Source organism: Chroicocephalus ridibundus, chromosome Z (genome assembly GCF_963924245.1).
Source record: "Chroicocephalus ridibundus chromosome Z, bChrRid1.1, whole genome shotgun sequence".
NCBI lineage: Eukaryota > Metazoa > Chordata > Aves > Charadriiformes > Laridae > Chroicocephalus > Chroicocephalus ridibundus.
In genome coordinates this window covers 48,618,725-48,640,581 of record NC_086316.1, presented here as the reverse complement: position 1 = coordinate 48,640,581, position 21,857 = coordinate 48,618,725, and the positions used below count along the sequence as shown (strand labels likewise).

General features: G+C 39.9%; 1 protein-coding gene across 8 annotated transcripts in view; it reads right to left on the bottom strand.

Moving 5' to 3' along the window:
* The window catches only part of TRPM3 (transient receptor potential cation channel subfamily M member 3), a 449,063-nt gene that overhangs the window by 27,787 nt on the left and 399,419 nt on the right, over positions 1–21,857 (bottom strand). For 4 of the 8 annotated variants that reach the window (XM_063319668.1, XM_063319666.1, XM_063319669.1 and 1 more), the window contains 8 exons: positions 21,419–21,448; positions 20,008–20,297; positions 18,922–19,150; positions 16,185–16,352; positions 15,065–15,190; positions 8,645–8,785; positions 3,754–3,882; positions 1,381–1,632 (listed from right to left, as the gene is read on the bottom strand). In XM_063319668.1, the coding sequence (XP_063175738.1) occupies positions 1,381–1,632; positions 3,754–3,882; positions 8,645–8,785; positions 15,065–15,190; positions 16,185–16,352; positions 18,922–19,150; positions 20,008–20,297; positions 21,419–21,448 (1,365 nt within the window). The remainder of the gene's footprint in view (positions 1–1,380; positions 1,633–3,753; positions 3,883–8,644; positions 8,786–15,064; positions 15,191–16,184; positions 16,353–18,921; positions 19,151–20,007; positions 20,298–21,418; positions 21,449–21,857) is intronic. The other 4 variants (XM_063319671.1, XM_063319672.1, XM_063319673.1 and 1 more) reach the window with 1 other exon arrangement.

Sequence of the window (21,857 nt, the reverse complement as noted above, 5' to 3'; positions counted from 1 at the left end):
CAACAATTGCTTTCTTCTGTTTTTTCCCTCCATATCTTTTTTTTTTTTTTTTTTTTTTCCCCCCCAGTAAGCTGTTCTGTTTTTGTCAAACCCACCACTGTGGGTTTGGAGTTGAAAGCAGGTAAATTGAAGGGATAAAACAATGGTTCTCTGGTCACCTGTTGGGTAGGGAACGTAACTGGATATATATTTTGCATTTCAGTTTTATACCTGCTTAGAATCATTGAGCTTGTTGCGACTAATGTAACATCAAGGAGGGATTGTAGTCCATGCTAAGGGTGTCATATATGTCCCCTTTTCCTATGATGGTGAGGAAGGAGGGTGGCTGGGTCTTTTCTTTAAGGACCATGGTAAGGCAAACATAACAGACAGCCTGTTTGGACTTGATGATTATTATCCCCATAGCAGTCAGACTGCAGTAATATTTGTATTTAGAAAAGTTAATACTCGGTTTACTTTTTTTACTGAATGCCAGCTTCAAGGTTTTTTTATTCTATTTAAAAAAAAAAAAAAGTTAAACCCCAGAATGCATGAAACAGCCAAGATTTACACAACAAAGGCTGGATAACTGCATATATAAAACATGAGCATGTATATTAGCTACACGTGCAGGTACTCAGATATCAGGGACATGTGCATGGGCATCTGTAAACTCAGTCATTTTCTTAACTTATACAAGCTAAATGCTGCTTTAATGCAACATTTCTACTGAAACATAAAAAGAAAAAGCCAAAAAGTTAAAAGTTATACATCTGTCAGCAAATATTTCTTGGTTTCTCCCTTGTGCATTTACTATTACATAAACTATTCATAGTCCTGCTGTGTTGTGTACATGTGATAGGGCCAGGGGAGAGAGCCTGCAGTTATGCAGGTGGATTTCTCATCTCACAGGGACACACCTGAACAGGAAAGATGGAAGAACGTAGGAATATGGAGCAAGCTGTAGAAAGGTGACAGTCTTAATCATAACCACTATTGTTTTGAACATACAACGCCTGTTACGACACACTTTCTTTGAGACTATCAAGGTACCAAACACTTTTTTTTTTTTTTTAACCTTAACAAACCACCCTTCTTGACAACTAGTTGAGAATTAGCAGCCTTTGTATCTACTGCAAATGAAGCACAGAGGTGTAGGATGAATGGCTTCGCTGTTGAAGAGAGATCTCAGAGAAAGACAAGCAATACGCCATCTAACAGAACAGGGAGAGTCTAAGTCTCGGTTCTGGGGATCTGTGCTAAATAGGCACTGATTTCCAACTTACATGAAAATGCTAATTTATAAAAAAAATACAGATAAATCTGCCACGATGTCATTGGCCAAAGACATTGAGTCAAGAACATGCTGTTAAAACACAGGAGTACACCAACTTATCTTACCATTTTCCCAATCATCATAACATATGGTCCCAAATACTTGTTTACTCCGAAGATGTCTAATAATCGTATATACCAGTAAATTATGTTAACACAGTATATAACTCGGCCATCACTCCGGAGTGGCAGATCTTGCAGACGCAGCACCATCCCAACGGAGAACAGGAGGATGGCTATGAGATCAGTAACATTCCAGTACTCCTGCAGCCAAACTTTTACTTTCTGTAACAGTTTCCCAGGCTCTGACATCAATATCTGAAGGACAGAGGACATGGAGAGGTAAGGAGCTGAGCTGTCTTAATTTAAACTTGAAGAAATCTACAGTAAACAGATACATGCCACACAGGCCAAAAGCAAAGCTGATAGACTTCTGTCATATAAGTATCTCATGTTCTCTCTGATTTTTCTGAGAAATCTTCCATATCAACCATTCTTAGCTTGCATCTATATGCTAGATACTTAAAATAAAAAGGACGAAAACCTCACTCGCTCTAAAATCCCCATGAAATCAGAAGAACTATATGTATATCATTCTGATTTTCAAATGTATTGACCCTACTTAGAATCTTGGAATAGAGGAGGAAACACAGAAAGATATTTCATCAGAAAATTCACATTTAAAGAAGCTGTAGATTTGAAGAAACTTATTCTAAAATGTGTATCAAACTGTCAAGAAATAATTAATAACCATAAACATCTAGATTTAGCATTTAGTGCAGAGAGATACTAGGTACTACTTGGGCCTGTTTTTGGAAATTAAATTTCACAGCTGAGAATATACTTCACAGAAATAATTAATCTTAGCTTATGAATTTACCATCATTCTATTTGCAAGATCATTTGAGAGACTTGATTGTTTTCCTGAGTTACTGTTGAAACTATTCCTCAAGTGATTTCTATGAATAACTCCTAGCTTTTAGTTAGTTAACAAGCTGTTTGTTTTAATTTTCTATATTTAGCTTGAGGACATCTGAGCAGACTCATACAGTTCCTTAAAAAGATGAATGTCATCTTTATAATTTTCTTATAATTCATTTTCAGAATCAATTTTAGGCTCATATTCTGTGAACAATCTCCAACATCTGCTTAGAAATCCATTCTGACAAACGTTCTTGATAAACTTTTGTGGAAAGCACAATTTGGGGTGAATGATTAGACAAAAATGGCACACACGGTTCTTGCCAGCAGTCTCCCACCTACTGAGCCAGCGGCGCTTTGTCTCCATCAGTATTGCAGAGTCCTCATGTGGCGATGGCCACTGTTCTCCTTTTTCTTTTGGTTAGTGAGATACACTCATGATAGCCCACACAAGTAGTGTCTTTTCCTCTCTTCTTTTTACTTATAACGTAGAGTTTACCATACAGTGTTTGAAATCTGCCTTTGAAATCTAAGTGGCTGTTGCAAGACCATTTTTAACCTAGTCCTCAAAAGCAACTTGCTGCAGAAAATACAAATGTAGATGGTAACAAATTCAGCCCGGGGTACAAATGTGCTGTTTCAGCTGAGGTCAGCGGGACTCGCACCCACTCACATCAGGACTGAATTTGGTCTCTGGTGTCACTGTGGAATAAATGCGCGTTTGGCCGAGTGAAGAGGCCACAGTGGTAGCTGCAAGTGGGAGAGACCATGAGGGGCAGGGGATGGCAAAAAAACTTCACTCTGCCTATAGCCCCAGTGCCACCTTAAATGCTCCGGCTATGCTCTGCGTGTCTGCTTTAGCATCTTTAGGGACACGCGTACTATTGCTTGACATAATTAGCACAAATTTTGATGATTAAAAGGGGGAAAACCTATTAGAAATGTGCTACAGTATTCAATATGGATCTAAATTTTCCCCCGGTTATGGTTGGTTTTATTTAAAGCCTGTGCGTGAGATACTTGGACAGACGGAACAGCTACAAGTTTTGAATGAACTCTATTTGGGGTGGGGATTCGAACACGGGCTTTTTGGTTGTCATGCTATCACCATTTCTCTGTGTCCATTCTGTTATAGCATATCTCCTTTTCCTCTCCCTGAAACATACTTCACTTTCTGGGCCGCATTCCAAGGAATATAGCTGTGCTTTAAGATATGTCAGAAGACCGCCCCATACTTGTGAATGCTATTAAATGTGCATCGTATGGAAATCTGAACAGAGAAATTCCATGGGAGAAAAAGAAACAAAGAGAGATATTCTTGATTTTAAAATGGAGGAAGATAGTTTTTTTAGTGCTGTCCTTTTAACAATCCATCTGCTTTTGTGCAAAAAAAAGCAATTTTATGATAAGCCCGTTCATCAAAAATTATCCTGAGAAAAATAATAAAAACAGATATTAAAATAAAAACAACGCTTATTTCCGTTTGCATTCTGTCTTTCCTGGTCAGGGTGATTTTACCTCTCTCATCTTCTCTATTCCCAGAGTGAAAATGTACGAGATGACAATCCATTCCTGTGTAGATGGCCAGCGATCCATCTTCACTAACACTATATAATTGAACAGCATCAAGTAGCCTATATAAGCCAGCTGTAAAGAAACAAAATGAATATCAATAGTCACTATATTTATACAACTGAACCAGTTTCTTGGGTACAATTTGATGTTCCTAATGCCACTGCAACCAGAGTTAAACGGACAAAAGAACAATTAGACAGTGTTCTGGCTTGTCTGTAAAAGCTCACATTAAATCACGTACAGTGTGGAATCTGCAAAATACATGCACAAATGTCCTCTGCTCCAGCTACACCTGCCTCCCCAACAAAAATGTATTAATGCAGTCCCCCTGGATCATCCCTTAGCGATGGGAATTCTGATACCACTATGCAACCTATGTGAACATCACCTGCTTCTAATACCCTTTACTCCTCTAACACCCCTCCTCTGTGTTTTTTCTCCGTGTTCACCTAGCCTAGGCTGACTCTGGCATTCCAAGCTGTTTTTGCACAATCCTTGCATGGAGCCCAGAAGGTCCTAGGTGGTCCTAGGTTGCTAGAGGTCTTCCTACCCAGTGTAGTACTGACCTAACCTATACCATTATTCCCCCCCAAGACACTGCTACTCCTACTAACATGGCTGCAGCAAAGCCAGCTATAGCCACACATTCAATTGCCTTATATTTTTTGCAAGTTTTTACATATGACTGTTTTGCTTTTCCTTCTCTAGTAAATCTGCATTCTGGCTTAATTTTTGATACAGTGAAAAGCCTTTCAAACAGCAGCCTTACAAGAAAATGCATCTTAAGCCAAATTTAAATCAGAGAAAAGATGGTTGAGTTCTGTGTATTAACACTTGTCATTGTTGCAGAAAGCTTATTCCATACATCTGCATTTCAATACAGTTTTTCTCTCTCAACTGCATGTTACTCACAACTATTGTGTACTTGGTGTCAGACTTAAGATGAAACAACAACAGAGGGGCTTGAGACTTTTGGGTAGGATTATTTCAGTGTTCAGCACCTCACAGAACAAGATTTATAGTCCTGTTGTATTTTTTAGAGAACATATCTTCTGCTCTGTGTAAAAGCCACTGGGTTCTGGCTTTTCTTCCAGTTGTTGCTTTGAAGGACACTCGAGAGAATTCTTTACATGGTCCATAACTACCAGTACAGAGAAGACACCCAGTTGAACGCCTCCTTCTTGTCTATGTAAAACAGAGGAGGAAATGATCTCATTTGTCTTTCAGTTTGTGCATGATGGCGGATTGCAACGCTCAGGTCTAGAGCTTGGTCTTCCCTTAACACCCCTAAAGGAAACAGAGAGCAATATTGACTTAGGTCAGCATCTAAGGTGTCAGCTGAGTCAGCAGAAACTCTGTCTGGGCAGGCAGAACTGGACGCACACCTCCCTAGATGAAATAACACTTTCTACTACAGTGCAAAAAGCCAGGTGATACTGTCACCTAACACGCCTTCTCTTAGGTCTTATTGATAATTAATTATCAGCAAATCTTATTAATTTGGTCTGACTCAATAGCTTTGGTGAGCATTTGCAGTTAGTATGGAAAAAAAATAGGGACATCCGGGTTACACAGGTGACAGAAACCACAAGACCCTCAGTGTAACCAGGACCTTTTGCTTCTTCTTGGTTTTGTTTTGAGGTGTTGGGTTTTTTATTTGTTTATTTGTTTGGGGTTTTTTTTGTCAATCCAAATTTACCGAAAATTGTTGAAAATTTTTGCTCGTCAAAAAAAGAAGAAAAGTGTCTTGATTTAAGAATAAATTGATGCTGAAACTGACCACTTTAACCCAAGAAACAAACCCTTCAGATAGTGTGTGACATCCTCCTTCTTCCTCCCCAGACCTGTAATTTGCTCCTGCCTTCCAGGACGATGTTCTGATCTCACAGTGTTGTCAAACCTCAATACAGCTGCCCATGCTAGTACTCAAGATGCTTTGAAAATGCTACTACACCAAGTAGCTGAACCCTCTTTTTCATGCATTTACATGGCTTGACAAAGAGCTTGTCATTTTCACCCTTGAGGGAAGTACCTGAAGAAACCAACGAAAGGAATGCCTGCTAAGAAATTTCTAGGGCGGGTTTCTCCCTGCCTTCCTATGGATGCTGTCCCATTCTATAGAAAATACTCAAATATTCATTATAGTAAGGGATAAACCTGGAAATTGTAGCAACAGAAGAATGCTTAAAGAGGGAGAATACCCTCCCCTTTTTTCACCGATTGCAATAATTAAATGATCAGAAAGCAAAGTGGTCTGAAGATGCAAAACTTAGGGCAAAGGTGTTTTTATGTTTAGAAGATGACTCTTACTTGGGGTTCCATTCCCTCTGCAGCTATTCCTCCTCAAAAGAGGTAGAAATGAGGCCTCTTACCTCCTGCTAGTGTCTCAGCCTAAAGCTAGTCATTAAAAGGGGAAGGCCACCCTCTTCTCCTCAAGCAATCTGTGAGATGAAACCTTTGAGTCATGGTTTTCAATGCAACAGCCACAAAACAAAATGGAGTAGTTGACTTTTGAAACTACTGCATGTCCAGGGAGAAAGGCTACATTTTTTTTTGGTTGAGAAAAGGCAGTTTATTTTGGCTCATCTGCTGAGCCAAAATGTTACTTAGTTAAACATACCAACATTTAACCCGATCTTGTGTATTTTAAGAATGAAGGTGGATATAGCTGTAGAGTAGTAGCAGATAGGAAGATATAGAATACTCAAATTATTTTAAATAGCATACAATAGCCAGAAGTATAGTCACTTTTCTTGCATTTTGGACTGTGGAATATAAAATTTGGAGGATTTATTTTGAAATCTATGATTAGTATTTCTGCCTGTGTGCTTGTAAAAAGTGTTATAGGCTGTGCAATTTTAACCCTCATCTGAAAGTTGTTTTGCTTTTAGTCTCTGGGAGTTTCTCAATAGACCCAAGTGGTCCAACACTGCAGCCAGAATCCACCTTAATTTGCTCTTCAAGTTCAGTGTAGCCAAGATCCAGCTTTAATAAGTGACCTTGACTGAGATCTGCCTCAGGACATAAAACTGTAGGAACAGGTCTAAATGGAAATGCAATATTGATCTTTTTCTCCCATTTCAGAATTGAACTAACAGGGAGAGCCAGGATGCTTCTTTCTGTTTACAGCGTAAAGACTTTTCTGGTTATGCATAATACATATTGCAATTGATAATGAGACTAGGTTGCTGATGAGCAGTTTCTAGACTCATCAGCCTGATTAATGTTCAATGGACACACAGTTCAGCAAGTAGTTGCTCCAGGTTGCCAAACTGGAGCTTTTTGCTAGCATAAGCTGTCCGCCACAGTTTAGTCTCAGTTGATGTGAGTTGTTCCTGCCCTCTGTAGACGTATTGCCTGGATCTCAGCAATGCAATTTTTCTTACAAGAAGTTATCTATGGAAGGATGCATTCTTTGTGATTTGCTGTGCATTCAGCAGAATGATGGAAAATATAACTGGGAAGGATCACCTGAAATCATCTGGCCAATTCCATGGTTTTGAGGCAGGATTAATTACAGTGTACCATAGTGAACATATGTTTTGATAAGATAGACTTAGAAAACACTAATAATGGAAAATCTGCCGTATCCTTACACAGTTTATGACAGTACTTCTCAGAGCCATTAGAAACTGTTTCCTAACATCTTAACCTAGAACTGCCTTGCTGCAATTTTAACCATTACTTCTTGACCTGTTCAGCAAGGATTTGGAGATTATTCCATCTTGTTTCTCTCTGCAACTACTTACACATATTTGAAGACTATTACATTCCTTCTGCAGACTTCTCAGAAAACAACCTCACTTCCTTAAATCTTTCCCCTTAAGTCATGTTTTACAGACCCCTGGAAACATTTTTCTTGTTCTTTTTTTATGTCCTTCAAACCAGTCCACATGATGCAGAAGCTGTACTGCAATAGAATATTCCAGACAAGGAGACTGAAAGGATTACTTTCTGTGTTCATTTTACTTTTTGATCTCATCCTTCCACATTCTAGTGCAATCTGCAAATTGCATAACTAATGTCTCCTCCATCATGCAAGTTTTGAATGAAAATATCAGATAGCACCTGATGTAGGAGAGACCTGCTTGCAGATCAACAGTGAATTATTAATATCTACTCTTGAGGACTAATTGCCAAAAAGTTTTGTAACTTTGTAACTTGAATATAGCAGTTATTAATTTTTATATGAGAATATCCAGTAAAGTTTTTGATACTGTCTTACTTTAGTCAAAATATATGATATCATTTTATTTCTGCCTTAACCGCAAGGTCTGTTTCTTTATAACACAGGGAGATTAAACTGATTTGACATAATTTGTTCCTGAAAAATGTACATTAGCTGCTACTCATGTCTTTGTTATTTTGTGGGTACTTACACACATACTTTCTCTGCAGACTAGTCAAAACAGGACAAAGAAAAAAATGTTCCAAGAAAAGATGTGCTCTATCTGCTTCTTTTTTTCATCAATTATAATCAAATTTGATATCCTGATTCAGCCCTGCTTCCCATTGGGCTTACTATTTGGAGCTCTCCTATTGGGAATTCTCCTATTGGGAATTCCTTGGGAGCACTGACTGCAGCAAACTGCCACTTATTGTTGTATTTGAGGAAAAACATACACAGTCATTCAAATTTTAACCATTAACTTCCAGAATGAAATGGTAGTCTTTAAAAAGTCTTAGGTTTGCAAATGCTGTTTTTATTAAACTGTTTACAGGTAAGCCCTCCAATGCACACAGATGCAGACTTTCAGTGAAACACACAAGATGACCATAATCTAATTTAAGTATTTGTCCAAACAATAGCAACACAACAGGGAAGATTTCTTACTGTGTAAAACCAAAATTTAACGATGGGTGCGTTGTAGAACTCATAAATCTTTCTTCCAACAGGGATCAGTCTGTGCCTGCTCTGAACTTCCTCTTCCTCTTTCTTTCTTGAGGACTCTCCATTCCCTCGTCCAAGCATTGCCTACAAGAAAGAACATTTTTGTGTTTCTTTCTTTGTGAAAGACAAGTTAAGCTATTTTTTGATATTTTAAAAAGGAAGCTATTCAAAACTTCTCTGATTTCTTGATCTTTAGACGAAAGCAGGTGACCATAACTAGGTGTGAAATACTTTGTTCTTAGATTATCTTTTTTACTGGGAATTTGCTGTTAAATACTTTGTAAAACGAAAAAGCAATACTTGGGCAGCAACTGTCAGCACCGATGTGAAATCCTTGATTGGTGAACAAACAGAGAGATGTGGAGAACATTTCTCCTTTTTGCTGTATGGACAGCAAAATTTTTACCTGACAACAGCTTTTTGTGGTGTACTTCTATACAATAAACAGACGCACACAGAAAACAGATAAGTTTTGGTTTTAAACAAAGATAAGTTCATAAGGCTGAGACTGAGAGAGAACAACAGGGGGAAAGATGAGCTGGCAGTTGCTGGGCTGGAAGTGAGGCAGTCAGTGACTCTTTTTTTGTTGACCACCGGCTCTGTCAAAGGCGATGATCCCACAGTGAACTTCACATGGATGTAGAGGACTGACCAGTAGAGTTCACTGCAGCATTAAGGCCTTGGATTGAAAGATCCTTCCATATGATTGTAGCTTCTTCCATAATGAAGTTCCAGACTGCTCATGCACTGCCTCTGTTAGGCTTGATCCCACTGGTACCGTTGCAATTCCGACCCACTGAAGATCTATGCTGAGCTCCAGAAACACATACTTCAGGAGTCCTCAGCCATAACTGCAAACCTAACAGGCAGAAGATGGCAATATTTTGTTTACTCTTATTTTCTTGGTCAGCTGCAGAGAGCTGGAAGGAGTGACTAACCTATATACGCACTGAAGCTAATGCTTAAAAGAAGGTGTCCCATTGTATTTAGAGTACAGCGCGATCTATTAGATGTTCTTTCTGAAGCAACTCTTTTGTGAATAGTAGACTAAGAGTGGATTTTAGGTCTCTGTGCCCTGAGCAAGTTCTTACTATTTAGTTTGTGGCAGCACCTATAGATTGTGGCACTCCTGCACATGAAAGCAACTGCAAGAACTGAGATACAGCCATCCTATGTAAGTACGCAGGGATTGCACTATGATGCTTTCATTTAAATCCTTCTATAACATTTTTCTACAACTAGATCAAAGCACTTTCATACTTTTATGTTAACTGAAGCAAACTTTCACCATCCCCAAAGATAACATTGTTCTCATCTGCAAAGTGGAAAAGCAAGCCCATAAAGAGAACAATTAGATGCCAGACATATTGTCTTTCAATAAAGAGGTCCTTCTTTTATCTATCTCTGTACTCCCTGATTCAACAGGATGTTCAGCACATATTTAACTAATCAGCTTCAGGTGAGCTATTTGATCTGGTTCTAGTGCCCTGCAGGAACATGAGATGCACTTCTCACATATTTAAAACTAAGAATCACAGTCTTTCCTTTCCTTCCCTTTTCTAGACCTCATGTGGAGCTATTCATATATGTCTTCGGTCTTGTAAAATAGTAGTTTGTAATGACAAACTGATGACCACATTTTTTTTTCTTTCAGTCAGTGTAGATATTTGTAACATTATTAGGACCATGTATGGTCCTAGATGGCTACTGCATTTTTCATTTCATTTATGCAGTTAGTTTTTTCCTCTGGTATTATTACTTTCTACTTGGTCACTTATTTTCTTGAATTTGACTATGCACAGATGCTGTCCTGCACATTCTTAATAAAATAGAACAAAGATTCAGGACACAAGTATACCACACTGAAACTAACTTGCTGAGATCCTCTTAAAACTGTAGCCTGCTTTGATGAAGTTACCCTATTTCCTTTACCTTTTAATGCCTGCAGATTTCTAAGTTCATTGCCATAAATGCAGATGAGACAATGCATATTAAAAAATTAAATATACCTCCTGTTAATTCTCACATAGCACATAAATGCCCTTAAAAGTCCATCAAGAGTTTCATAAAAAAGGAAAAAGATGAAGTGGCTGTTACGCAGAGAAGGATTCTTATTAGATAAGCAGATAGTCTGCAAGAACATGAGACTTACTCAATATAACTATAGTAGCAGAGATTACGCAACCTTCTCAGAACCCCAACTATCATTACCTGAAGTCTACACAACAAGAGTGATTCCCTGATCTATATCAGGGATTGTTTATTTGGGGAAAAAAGAAGTAGAATATGATCTGAATGCTTTGGGAAAAATGATAACCCAAGAAGGTACTCATTTCTTTGCTTCTCTCTGCCTCCTGACACTGTTTTAGGGAAAGCTGCCATCTGGTGCTACAGTTTTCTGTAGCTTTTCCCAAGGCTTTGTCTCTGCTGTCCTCTGGTGCTCAAGAATTTTGCAGCAGAGTGAAAATGAACACTGACAGCTTTAACAAATGAGCAGTGCTGTGCTTTAGGGGAAGGGATTATTTCACAGAGTTTAAATTCTTCACTATTTTATAAATTTACTAATCCTGAGACACCCTGAGCTTTTTCTAGAATCAGGAAGTTGTGGATGTTTTTAGGATCATGCTCTTTCAGTACCTGGATTTCCGCTTTAGCTCATGGATGCTGATTTCCTGTTTGCTATTGCTTTCTTGTTGATAAATGATGCTGTAATTTTATCTTGTTATAATTAGTTTTGAATTAATTGTATCGTATAATACTAACCTCTCCCCACCCCCATGCCACAGATGGGGAATTGCTCTGAGGCGACTGGGGATTAGATTTGACCTGGTGTCCCCGACTGTTAATTATATCACAGTATTAACAAACTGAAAAGCCTCCCCATTAGAAACATACAGAAATAACCTAAGTGACAGTGTTAACAGAATAGCTGCAATGCCGAATGTGAACAAATGTGTTTTCACTTGGAGGGGGAAGCAATAGGGTGGGAATAACTGAAGACACTGCTCTGCGTGGGCGGCATCTCTTTCTCTAATACACAATTTTGTCCATGATTCACCATGAGTCATGCAAGGTAAGCCCGACAGCAGCTCAACTACATTGTAAAGTACAGTACAACTGCATCATTTTAGCCTGAGGGGATTGATGTGCGCATAGCTTTTACATGGAGATTTTTCTAATCAGGATTCTGTTTTGTTTCTTTTTTTTTTGGACAGATTTTGTTTTATGTAATTGAGGACTGTTCACTGCTAGGGAACCAGGACAGTTTTGGGTCGTGCATATTTGCATTAATATATGTTAATGATCCTATAATATATTTATCTCTTTTATAATTAAATAACAGGGATTTCAGTCCTGCTAGAATGATCATAGGCTCTTAGAATTTTGTCCTTAGTGAAACCAGCGTGCTACATACAGACTTACCCCATATTCACACAGAACTGTTGTGGAAAGCTGGGTGGATATACTATACCTCTCTCTGCATACCCCATTGTATACTGTGGAGTTGTTCCAGGGTTACCGTTCTCTGCCTTGAAATACTGGTAGGAAATAAAGGTTTAATGCCTTTGAGTTACAGATGTGTAAAATTGGATTTTGCCTGTGCTCAGTGGTTCTTTAGGGTGAATACAGAGGAGCAGGGCTAAAGCACCAGGAGCTCAGTCATCCTGGCTGCTGAGGACAGCAAAGAACAATGCCAGGGCAGCTGTGTGGTGGTGATACGGGAGGTTTACAAAACTCTCGGAGAACAGAGGGAAACCTCTCCTTATGGAGAGGGTCGGTGCTTCTGCCTCATGACCCCCAACAGTGTCTCCCACTGCCGTTTTCCAGACAAGCTGATGGGGTGGCCCTCCCATAGCTGGCATGGGAGATGCTGCGGGCGCTGTCCCTCAGCGGGGTGGGTGAGAGGGCTAGGGGCATGAGGACATTGGTCTTCAACCTTTCATATCTTAAGAACTGTATTTTTAGTGATGTAATATTTGGTTAGTTCTTGCCACGGAGAAAAAGCTAAGCATATATACAACAGATATAAGACCAGGGGCCAACACAGCCAGCTTCGCTGCCGCTGAAAAGTCCTAACTCGGACTCTTAGTGGTGCCCATGGAAATCCAAACTTCTCATTTGATGTGGAAAATTAGAACAAAATGAGCAAAACAACAACTGAAACATCTTCTAAAGGACTTACATGAGTTATTGTGTGTTTTGAAATAAGACCATTTACTGGGGAACTCTAATACCCAAACAATGGGGCACTGAATGGGGATAAGGATACTCCTAATTATGGCTTCCAGAATCAGTGTTATTCTAAGAGGAGGGTAGACTGCTGGGGTTTCTGACTGACCTAAAAATCAGCAACTAATCAAGGCCCTGGTCAGGACATTGTACAAATACAAAATGTGCCCGGTCTTTAGAATTTAGTGCCCTTCTACTCCTCTATGTCTAATATTCAGGATCAGTGACTGGCAGCTCCATGCATAAATAGTGGTAAATTCCTTGTTGCTGAGGGAGTGGTGATGAGAGCAATATTCAAGCATGTTTTTGTGAGTAGCTGCTATAAGGAAAGTCTGTTGCCTAGCATCTAGGTGTTAAATAAATGTGTGCACAGCAACCTCATATATCTGTTATGAAGTTAAAAGCAGGTGTGAGTAACAAAGTAGTTTACAGTGAATAAACACTGCATCTTCATAGTATAGCCAAATGTTTAGCTACCCACCAGATCCTTTAAGAGGAGCATAAAACAAATACATACTCATGCGGAGACTTACTTCAGTGTTGCTGTATGATCACATTATTCTGTGTAAATAAATTAGGTGTAAAATAGCTCAGAAATTACTGTGGTCCTGTACATCACCCACTCTACACAAGTGCAGTCCAGAGGACGAAACTGACTCTTTTGGCCTGTCATTAGTCACCTGGGTTTAGCAGTGCAAGACACACAAGACTCCATGTGGAATCAATGAAGAGACCTTGACTAGACGTGATCTCTTTATCTTAACAGTACTTCTATAAAAATGCATATGGGTGTAATATCATAGGAATACGGAGACTTGAAATGTATTCCTTAGGAGTGATTAGAAGTACAGTTAGGCAGATTGTTTACCTTATTTGCTAGAAATGGATTTTTGAGGTGACCAGAATGATTTTTAGTTCATCGTTTTTGTTTATTTAAGCTTGAAGCTGAACAAAGCTCAGAAACCCAAACCATGGGAAAATTTTGAAAATATTTTAAACAATCATGTGCCAATTAACTAAATGAATAAAGAAAAACTGTAGTAATCACTTCAAAAAAATAATACCTGTTTGTCCTAAAAGGAAAAAATGTGAAGAAAAATATGCAGTTCATTTTGAGTACAATAGTCATAAGCTATGGTTAGGGTGAGTGACAGATCTATTGAGCCAGGGTTCGGCAATTGATTAAACATTTGTGATATCACATCACAATCAGTTATTAATCTTAATGAACTATGAATTAGGTATCCTTAATATAAGTGTGGCTAAAGGGAAACTTCACAAAGGCACTTCCCAAACAGTCTTGCAGGCATTCTCTCATCAGTGGAGAAGAGACCCAACCTAACTTAAGGCAGACCATTTGACTAAGGGTGGAACAACGCAAAACTTCAATCTAAAATATTTCCTTATTTTTAAAACATGACAGGTAGAAACACTCTCCCTGACACGCTGCCTGAAGGTGAATAAATATAACTGGCTGTGGCATCTAACCACAGAAATATATGCAACAGTCTCTTTGCTAGCAAATCATCTTTCCCCACCACTGAAGGGCACCTGAGTGAAGAAGCTGTGCTAGAAGCCCTAAAGCACAGTATAGATTGTATGCAGAAATATTAAGTCAGCAGGAGTATACCAAAGATATTGTTTCTAAACTTGCTGGACTCCACAGAAACTCTTATTTTCTAGAAAAGGCTGTATTGTGTCTGAAACTTCAATAGAATGATGCATCAAATTTGAGGGAATTAAGGGCAGAGTCGAAGACAGGAAAGAGCAATAGGACTGTAAGCACATGGAAGGGAGAAGGGAGGGAACATCTAAGACTCGTCTGGAAAAGAGATCCAGTTCAGCACATCACTTCCTTGTAGCAGGAGTCAGAAGGTAAAAAGGAAACACAGTATTGTAGACAAGAAACCAGGAGCTGGGATAACTGCAGAGAGATGGAAATGACTTCCTCCCCGAATTTCTCCCCATTGCCAAGAAAAAGGCAGCTTGCAAAGTGCTTATTTGATTTGAATAGGCACTTCATAAGTGGATCAGAAGCCAGGGATAGTAAATTGCAATTAATAGCTAATGAGTGGAGAACGGCCCATTGCTGCTATTCTGGCTTCTGGTCCTTCCCAACGGCCAGGTTCTTGCCTGCAAACGGGTCCTGTAGGTGGGTCTTGTGGGTTGGTCCTTCGGCTTGCCTGCATATTGGGTCCTGTAGGCAGGTCCTTCTGCCTGCCTGCAGACGGGTTCCTGAGGGCAGCTCCTGCTGTTTGCCTGTGGGAAACAGTCTGGGTTTTGTGTTTTTGTTTTTGTTTTTGTTTTTAATTATTTTAATTTTTTTACTTTTAAATTAACCAGGAAAATCCCTTTTACTTCTATGCCTCTATCCTGACCTTGACCAACTGGGGTTGAGTTTTAAGCTGTTCAAATACACCACAATCAAACCCAAACCAAAGCAAGCCAAACTAAACTAAGGCAGCTTGGAATATGACCTATCGCTCATATGATAATTGCCCAAATTAAAAAGTGCCAAACAAGTTTGAGAACAAGAGTCTGGAAGTAGGTGACTTTTATAGTTTTTAGGGCTTTAGCGATCTGATTCTCTTTGTGGTGCAAATTATTCCTCTAAGGCTATGTTACTAATAACAGAGAAGTCCTTCCTTACACAATTCTGCTGAGCTGCAGAAGCTCTTACTAAGGGTTGAGCTGTCTCACTGCTTGCTAATGTCTTCAGTGGATTAAAAACCCTGTGTGTGTATGTATGAGAGGCAATGACAACAAATTCGTAATGAATTTTGAAAACCATTTTCATCATTTTTCTTGCCTGTTTGCACACTTACTTCCCCTCTAATGAAGTTAACTGAAAGGAAAACAAATAACTCTAGCTTCTATGAATCTTGGGCATTTTCATCCAAAGGAAGATGTAGTGAGCTTCTTTTCTACCAGAGAGGCCCACTCATCTATCATGGCTGAGTGCTTTCAATTCTGAAATCTCATAAATTTTTTTCCAATAAGGCAGCATCAAATTGAATCAAAATATGAGGATATTCCATCACCACATGATGCTTCAGCATCACCATGTACTGCTGCAACATCGAGACACAATGATGCCAACTTGTTTGGTTTGAGTCCCATCAAGGAGACGGGAGTGTTAAGAGTGGTATCCTATCACCTGCTAAATTTAGCCATCAGACAGCCTGCAACGCCCACAGAGGTGGGAATAGCAAATTGACAGCACTGAGGCTGGCAATTTATTGTTGGTACTTACAGTGAGTTCCATGTCCTCCTCCTCTTTTTCTTTCACTGGCTTCTCTGGTTCCTCTGGCTCCTTCTCTTGAAGATGGATCTCGTTAGCCTGGGACATGTAAGGCATATCATCTTTGTTCTTGAACTCCAAGCTGAGGATTGAAGGAGGAAGTAGAATTCCTAGAATTACCTAAAGCAATAATAATGATAACAATAATCATCACAGTAAACAGATTACAATCATGATGGCTACTTATTATCAAATGGAACAACTCCCCCAGGACATTTAGGAAAAGAAAGATATGCATGCATGTGAGTTTCTATGGCAATAGAGTATTTGTCACTTGCGGTAATGTTTTCAGAGCTCCATAGTGAAACAAAGTACGTAACTTCTATTAGCATTGCTGTGAGTGCTATGGCTAATTGTCCCTCTTGAATATTTTATCTGCTTGCTCATCAAAAGCATATTGTTACATACTGGAATGTATTTACAAAATATTACATAAGGTCAACAGCAGGTGGGACCACAAGAGTGTTGGACCTACAGATTTCTGTATTTTACTTAATAGAAAATATCAGTGTAAATGACAAGCAGTATTAATTTCTACAGAGAGGGTTAATAGGTCTCAAGCTCTCTGTGTCCATACCTAATATACACAGGTAGTCAAGGCTAAGTGTGTGTGGATCTGAGGACATAAGGCAAAGCCAGCGATAGCAAACGCTGATGTGTTTAGCTATGCAGTCCCCTTAGATTTTGCTTCAGTATGCTGGCAGCCGTGTAATGCTCACATTAATGACAGCTCCTTCTTTTCTGCCTTCCCTCTCTTACGATGTGGGAGTGCAGAAACCATTAAAATTACCTTGTGTGGATGTACGCAGTGAACGATGCTTGGGGTTAAATCAGTGGTATAACTGAATAGATATCACAACAATGCAAAAAGAAGTGGCCTGTCTGTAGTCACAAGCACAATGGCTTTTCCTGGTTTTGCTGTAATCTCATGGAAAATGATTTTGTTATACATCTCTCCCTAAATGGCAGTGAAACCAGTTAGTTAGCTTGTTGGCAGGTCAGGGAGGGTGACTGCTTGTGCTCGTCATATTGGCAGGCAGCATGCATGTTGCTGAAACCATCCGAAGTACCGCAATTAGGAGCCGTTAGCATACATGGACGCTGTGCCCAGCCTCAGAAGAGCTGAGCACCAGGCTGTCTGCACTGCTCCTGCACTCGCCGTGTCGTAAAAGGATGTGTCCAGGGAGAGGGGGTTATGGGCAGACCTGGCTCCTCAGAGAGGCTGTTTTTAAGAACGGGCAGGATTAACAATTGCTCCTCCCCCCTCCCATTGGTGCTATACATGCCCAGTGAGACTCTAAAGAATGACATTCAGCCTTCTTGCCATTTGCCCACCTCGAGAAAATTGTTCATGGGAAATAATCCATGATTCATGCTTGCAAATTTATTTTTGCCATGCTGCCTCATGCTTAAGTAGTTTGTAGCCTGCTTTAGCTTTAAACAGGCCCTGATAATGAGCTTCATTGAAATAAAACACAGACTAGAGACTGAGTAAACGATCCTTGTGAAGTCCTGATGTTACAAGAAGCTGAAAGGAAACAGAGTCTGTTACCTTCAGCTATTCATTGTGAAAGAAAGGTCTATTTTATGTCTTAAGAGATGCACGCTGCAAAGCAGAAAGCATACAGCGGGAAATGAGTTACTGCACTGACCCTCCCTACTCAGCTTGAATATCTGCAAAGCCAAGCAAGTGAATAAGGCAGCAGTTCCTCTGAAGGGCAATCGGCCTGTGAGTTGAGTCAGAAATCTGGGTAGTAAAGATGTCTCCAAATGTGAGAATGCTTTCTATCTGTAAGCAGAACAATATTTAAGCACAGCTCCTGCAGGAGGATGATAATACTATCAGCCACTTATCCTCATTCATCACTGTCACTGGATTAGACCCAGTACGATAACGATGCGTGTACTCATAAGCATTCTTGCCATTACTGAACATCTTTTCACACATCAAAACAGCTGAGCAATTACCCTTTTTCACACACACGATTAATGCAGGAGAGAGAATTCCTTTACCGAAAATATTTCTCAGTCAGCTGGGAGGAAGAGGCAATTCCTGTTTGTGTACTGACTGGTGAGTACTTTGGTGAAGGCGAGAGATGCCAGCCCATGGACAAAAATTCACCTCCCAGAATTCTCCCTGCTCTGTTAGCAGTTTCGCTAGCTGAGGAAGTAAAGCTTAAACAGCTTTGAAAATAGAATTATCCTCTAGATCCTCTAGGGTAGTCCCTTCAGGTCAGCCATCAGGAAGATTGGCAGGGGATTGCAAGGAAATTTGTACTGCTTGCTTTGGCCTGTTCTGGGGAAGGTTGTCAGATCAGCACCTTTCACTGGCGGTTAATTCACTTACACATGCTTTTTCTTTATTTGTCTTTAAAAACCTTGGCTAACTCCTCAAGTATCCAGGCAGGGTGACATACTAACCTCCTGGCTCAATTCTTATTCTGATAACTCTCACTGATGCTGGAGGGGGGGTTGAGAAATGTGATGAAAAAACTAAGTAATGTGCTTTGAACTCGGGTTTGTGATAAGCTCCCTGATGAAAATCTGGAGAATATACCCTGCTTAATGTCGCTACAAATAAGCACCTGAAACATGGTTAATTGAGCCAGCTATTACTATTTCTTGTAAGCCCCGTCACCATCTATTAGAGCTCCTCTGACTGTTAATTTTATTTTAAAACAGTGCTGACCTTTAGGCCAGAATTTTTGCGCATCCGGAGACGACCCATCCACATGTCCGTGAGCAGCATTTGGCTGCAAGTGTGAGCAATGAAGTCCCTGTGCTTGGCTGCCACTGCGAGCTGCAGGCACGTGGCGTTGCTCCAGTTCTTCAGCTCGTAGGTCAGCAGTTTCATTGCCAGTTGCTCATCCTGCTTGTACGACTGGTCCAACAGCTCCACCGCCAACTGGCCGAAGTCCCTGCAACAGAGGGACATTGGTTCATTCCCATTAGCCCAAGCAGCCTGCTGCAGAAAACACCCCTCGGCAACTGACAGCCTCTGCAAGGGGGGGCATCACCTTCCATCGTGCAAATCGTGATGTTGACTGTACACACGGAAACCCACATTTTCAAATGTGAGTGGCTAATGGTAGGCTTATAAATAAGTGCCCCGACTTAGCAATGATGAGCACCCACACCTACCAGCTGTCTGCTCCCACTTGCCTGCCCACCTCCCTGACATTTTCTAGCTGAAATCCTCTGTTTATCTGCAGCTTAGAGGATTGCTTCTGTGCTGTTTGCCCATGGCTTCGTGGTCAAGCGTCCCGGAAAAAGGAGCATCCAATACCCTTTTTTAAATTCTTTGTCTCAGACTTTTAACATCAGGAAAGATTATTATAGAATCTAGTATCTTGGCTTGCTCACCTAAGCACGAGCTCTTGGTTAATCAACACTTCTGCCCAAATATTATGTTCACCAGGACTTCAAGAATTGTTCTGCTTGGGATGAACAGAGTGTCTTGAAAAAGCACAGATAAAGGTTGCAGCCTGACTCTGGAAGCCTCAGGGAGAACACATAGACAATATAGATATTTCGTTGCCATTTTGACACCTTCTCATTTCAGAAGTTATACTGCTAGCAACTGCTTCTCTGGCAGACAGATTGTTTAAAAGCCATTTAGACTTTCTCTAAGGGGGCTGCATTTTCCCTATAAGTTAGAAATGGAAGCAAGGTACATATAAGCAAATTTCAGGCAGGTTCAGCAGTCTCTCTCCCTTTTATTTTTTTATTTATTTATTTTTTTAACCCAGAGAAGTGTACATGAAAGAAAATTCACCTGGAATTATGGTTCAGCTCTTGGGAGATGTCATCCACCATGTCATTTTCTGATGCTTCGTGGGCCATGGCTTTGCAGAGTTTACAGGCGACCAGTGCTTTAGCCATAGCCTCTTCCCCATGCTGCCAAAAGAAGAGTGCCATCTTCTGACGCTTCATCAGCACAGCCCACACCATCAGTTCATGGAATGGGAAGGGGAAATGATTGATCTCAGGGTCATCCAAATCAATATCAACTTCTTCTTCTCTTTTCTTTGTTGTTTTCCTCCCTCGCCGCAAAGGGACATCATCCTGTGAGAATTGTAGAGAAATTTTTTTCACCAGTGAAGGAATTCAGTCAATTCACACAATGCATTGGAGTCAGTACCTGAGATGTCAAACACATTCCCTGCGGGCTACACCCTTCAGCTTTTTTGTACAAAATATTTAACACAGGAAAACGATGAAAAAATTATTGGTCCATGCACTGTAATCAAGAAGTCAGTAACCCCATACCTACACACAGGGCAAAACAGCTTTGCACTATCACTCTGAGCTGTTCTTTCTCCCTAAGAACACGGAGCACAATCACACAATATCCAGAACCATTTTGGAAAAGCCACCATTAAAGTGAAGATACGAGTTCACGCCAAATATAACATCTGTTGTAATGCATCCGCCTTGTTCCACCTACAGAAAGCACATATCCAGGGGATGTTCTGGTCTGCTGAGGACTCCCTCCCTGCTTATTCTTGTCTTTTCTCCCTTCGTCTTCTCACAAGAGTAGCAATCTCCTTTCTTCATTCCCATTCTACCTTTGTATCCTATGTTTATCCCTTCTTTCTCCAGCTCTGAAAGCTATTGCCTTTAGTTTCTTTCCCATTTTAGCTTACTGCTTTTATCAGATGAGCTGACCTGTTCTGTGCTGTGTCTGTGGAGGGCAAAATGAAAGTTGTTGTAAAAAATAAACAAACAAGAAAACACTACTATCTCCTTGAAGCGTCAGGGTAGCCAAAAGTGTCAACAAAACAGAAATTTGGCCCATGTGAAGATTTCTGCACCATTCTCTACAACTGCCTCATTTCTCTGAACACGTTTTAAAGTTACATGGTTATCTGACTGAAACTCTGCTTGGCCTGACAGACTGAAACATTTTGCTTAATCTTTGTGGAAAGAAAAATGACGCATAGAGGAGGCAGAGACTTCTTTTCCCTTGTCTATCTGTTGAAGTTTTATTAAGAAATGTTTCTTAATCTGACCCTTGCGTAAACAAGTTATCTGGATGAAAAATACAATTTCTGTGGCACATTTCTTACACAAAACTTAGAAACATCTATTTGTGCCTTCATTACAGTGAAATGAAACATTATCTTGATATAGCGTATATTTGTCAAAGAAGGAAAAGACATTAAGATTTATCGCAGGTGACCTACCTCCATTCCCAACAGTTTCAGGGCTTTTGGCTGTACAAAAAAGTTAGAAAAATGTTATTTCTCCCAGAAGGGTGATGAAAAATTGCAATTATATGTGTATTCATACATACATACATACATACATACATGCATGTGTGTAACATCTGATGTATAACATGTAATATAGAGTATATAATAGACAATATATAACAAACACATGCAATGTAATTGTAATATCATATACATATGTACATAAATCAAATAATTACATATATATATTTAATTCAACCTGGAGTTTGACCCTATTTCACCAAAACACACTACAGAAATCATACATTTGTATTCAGGTAAAAAATTGCAGTTGGTTTGGGGCTGTTCTAGTGGAAAAGAGGTAGGAATTCCTGCTAAGGCGTATATGGATTTCTCTGGAGTACATCAGTATTTTGGCCATTCCCCTGGC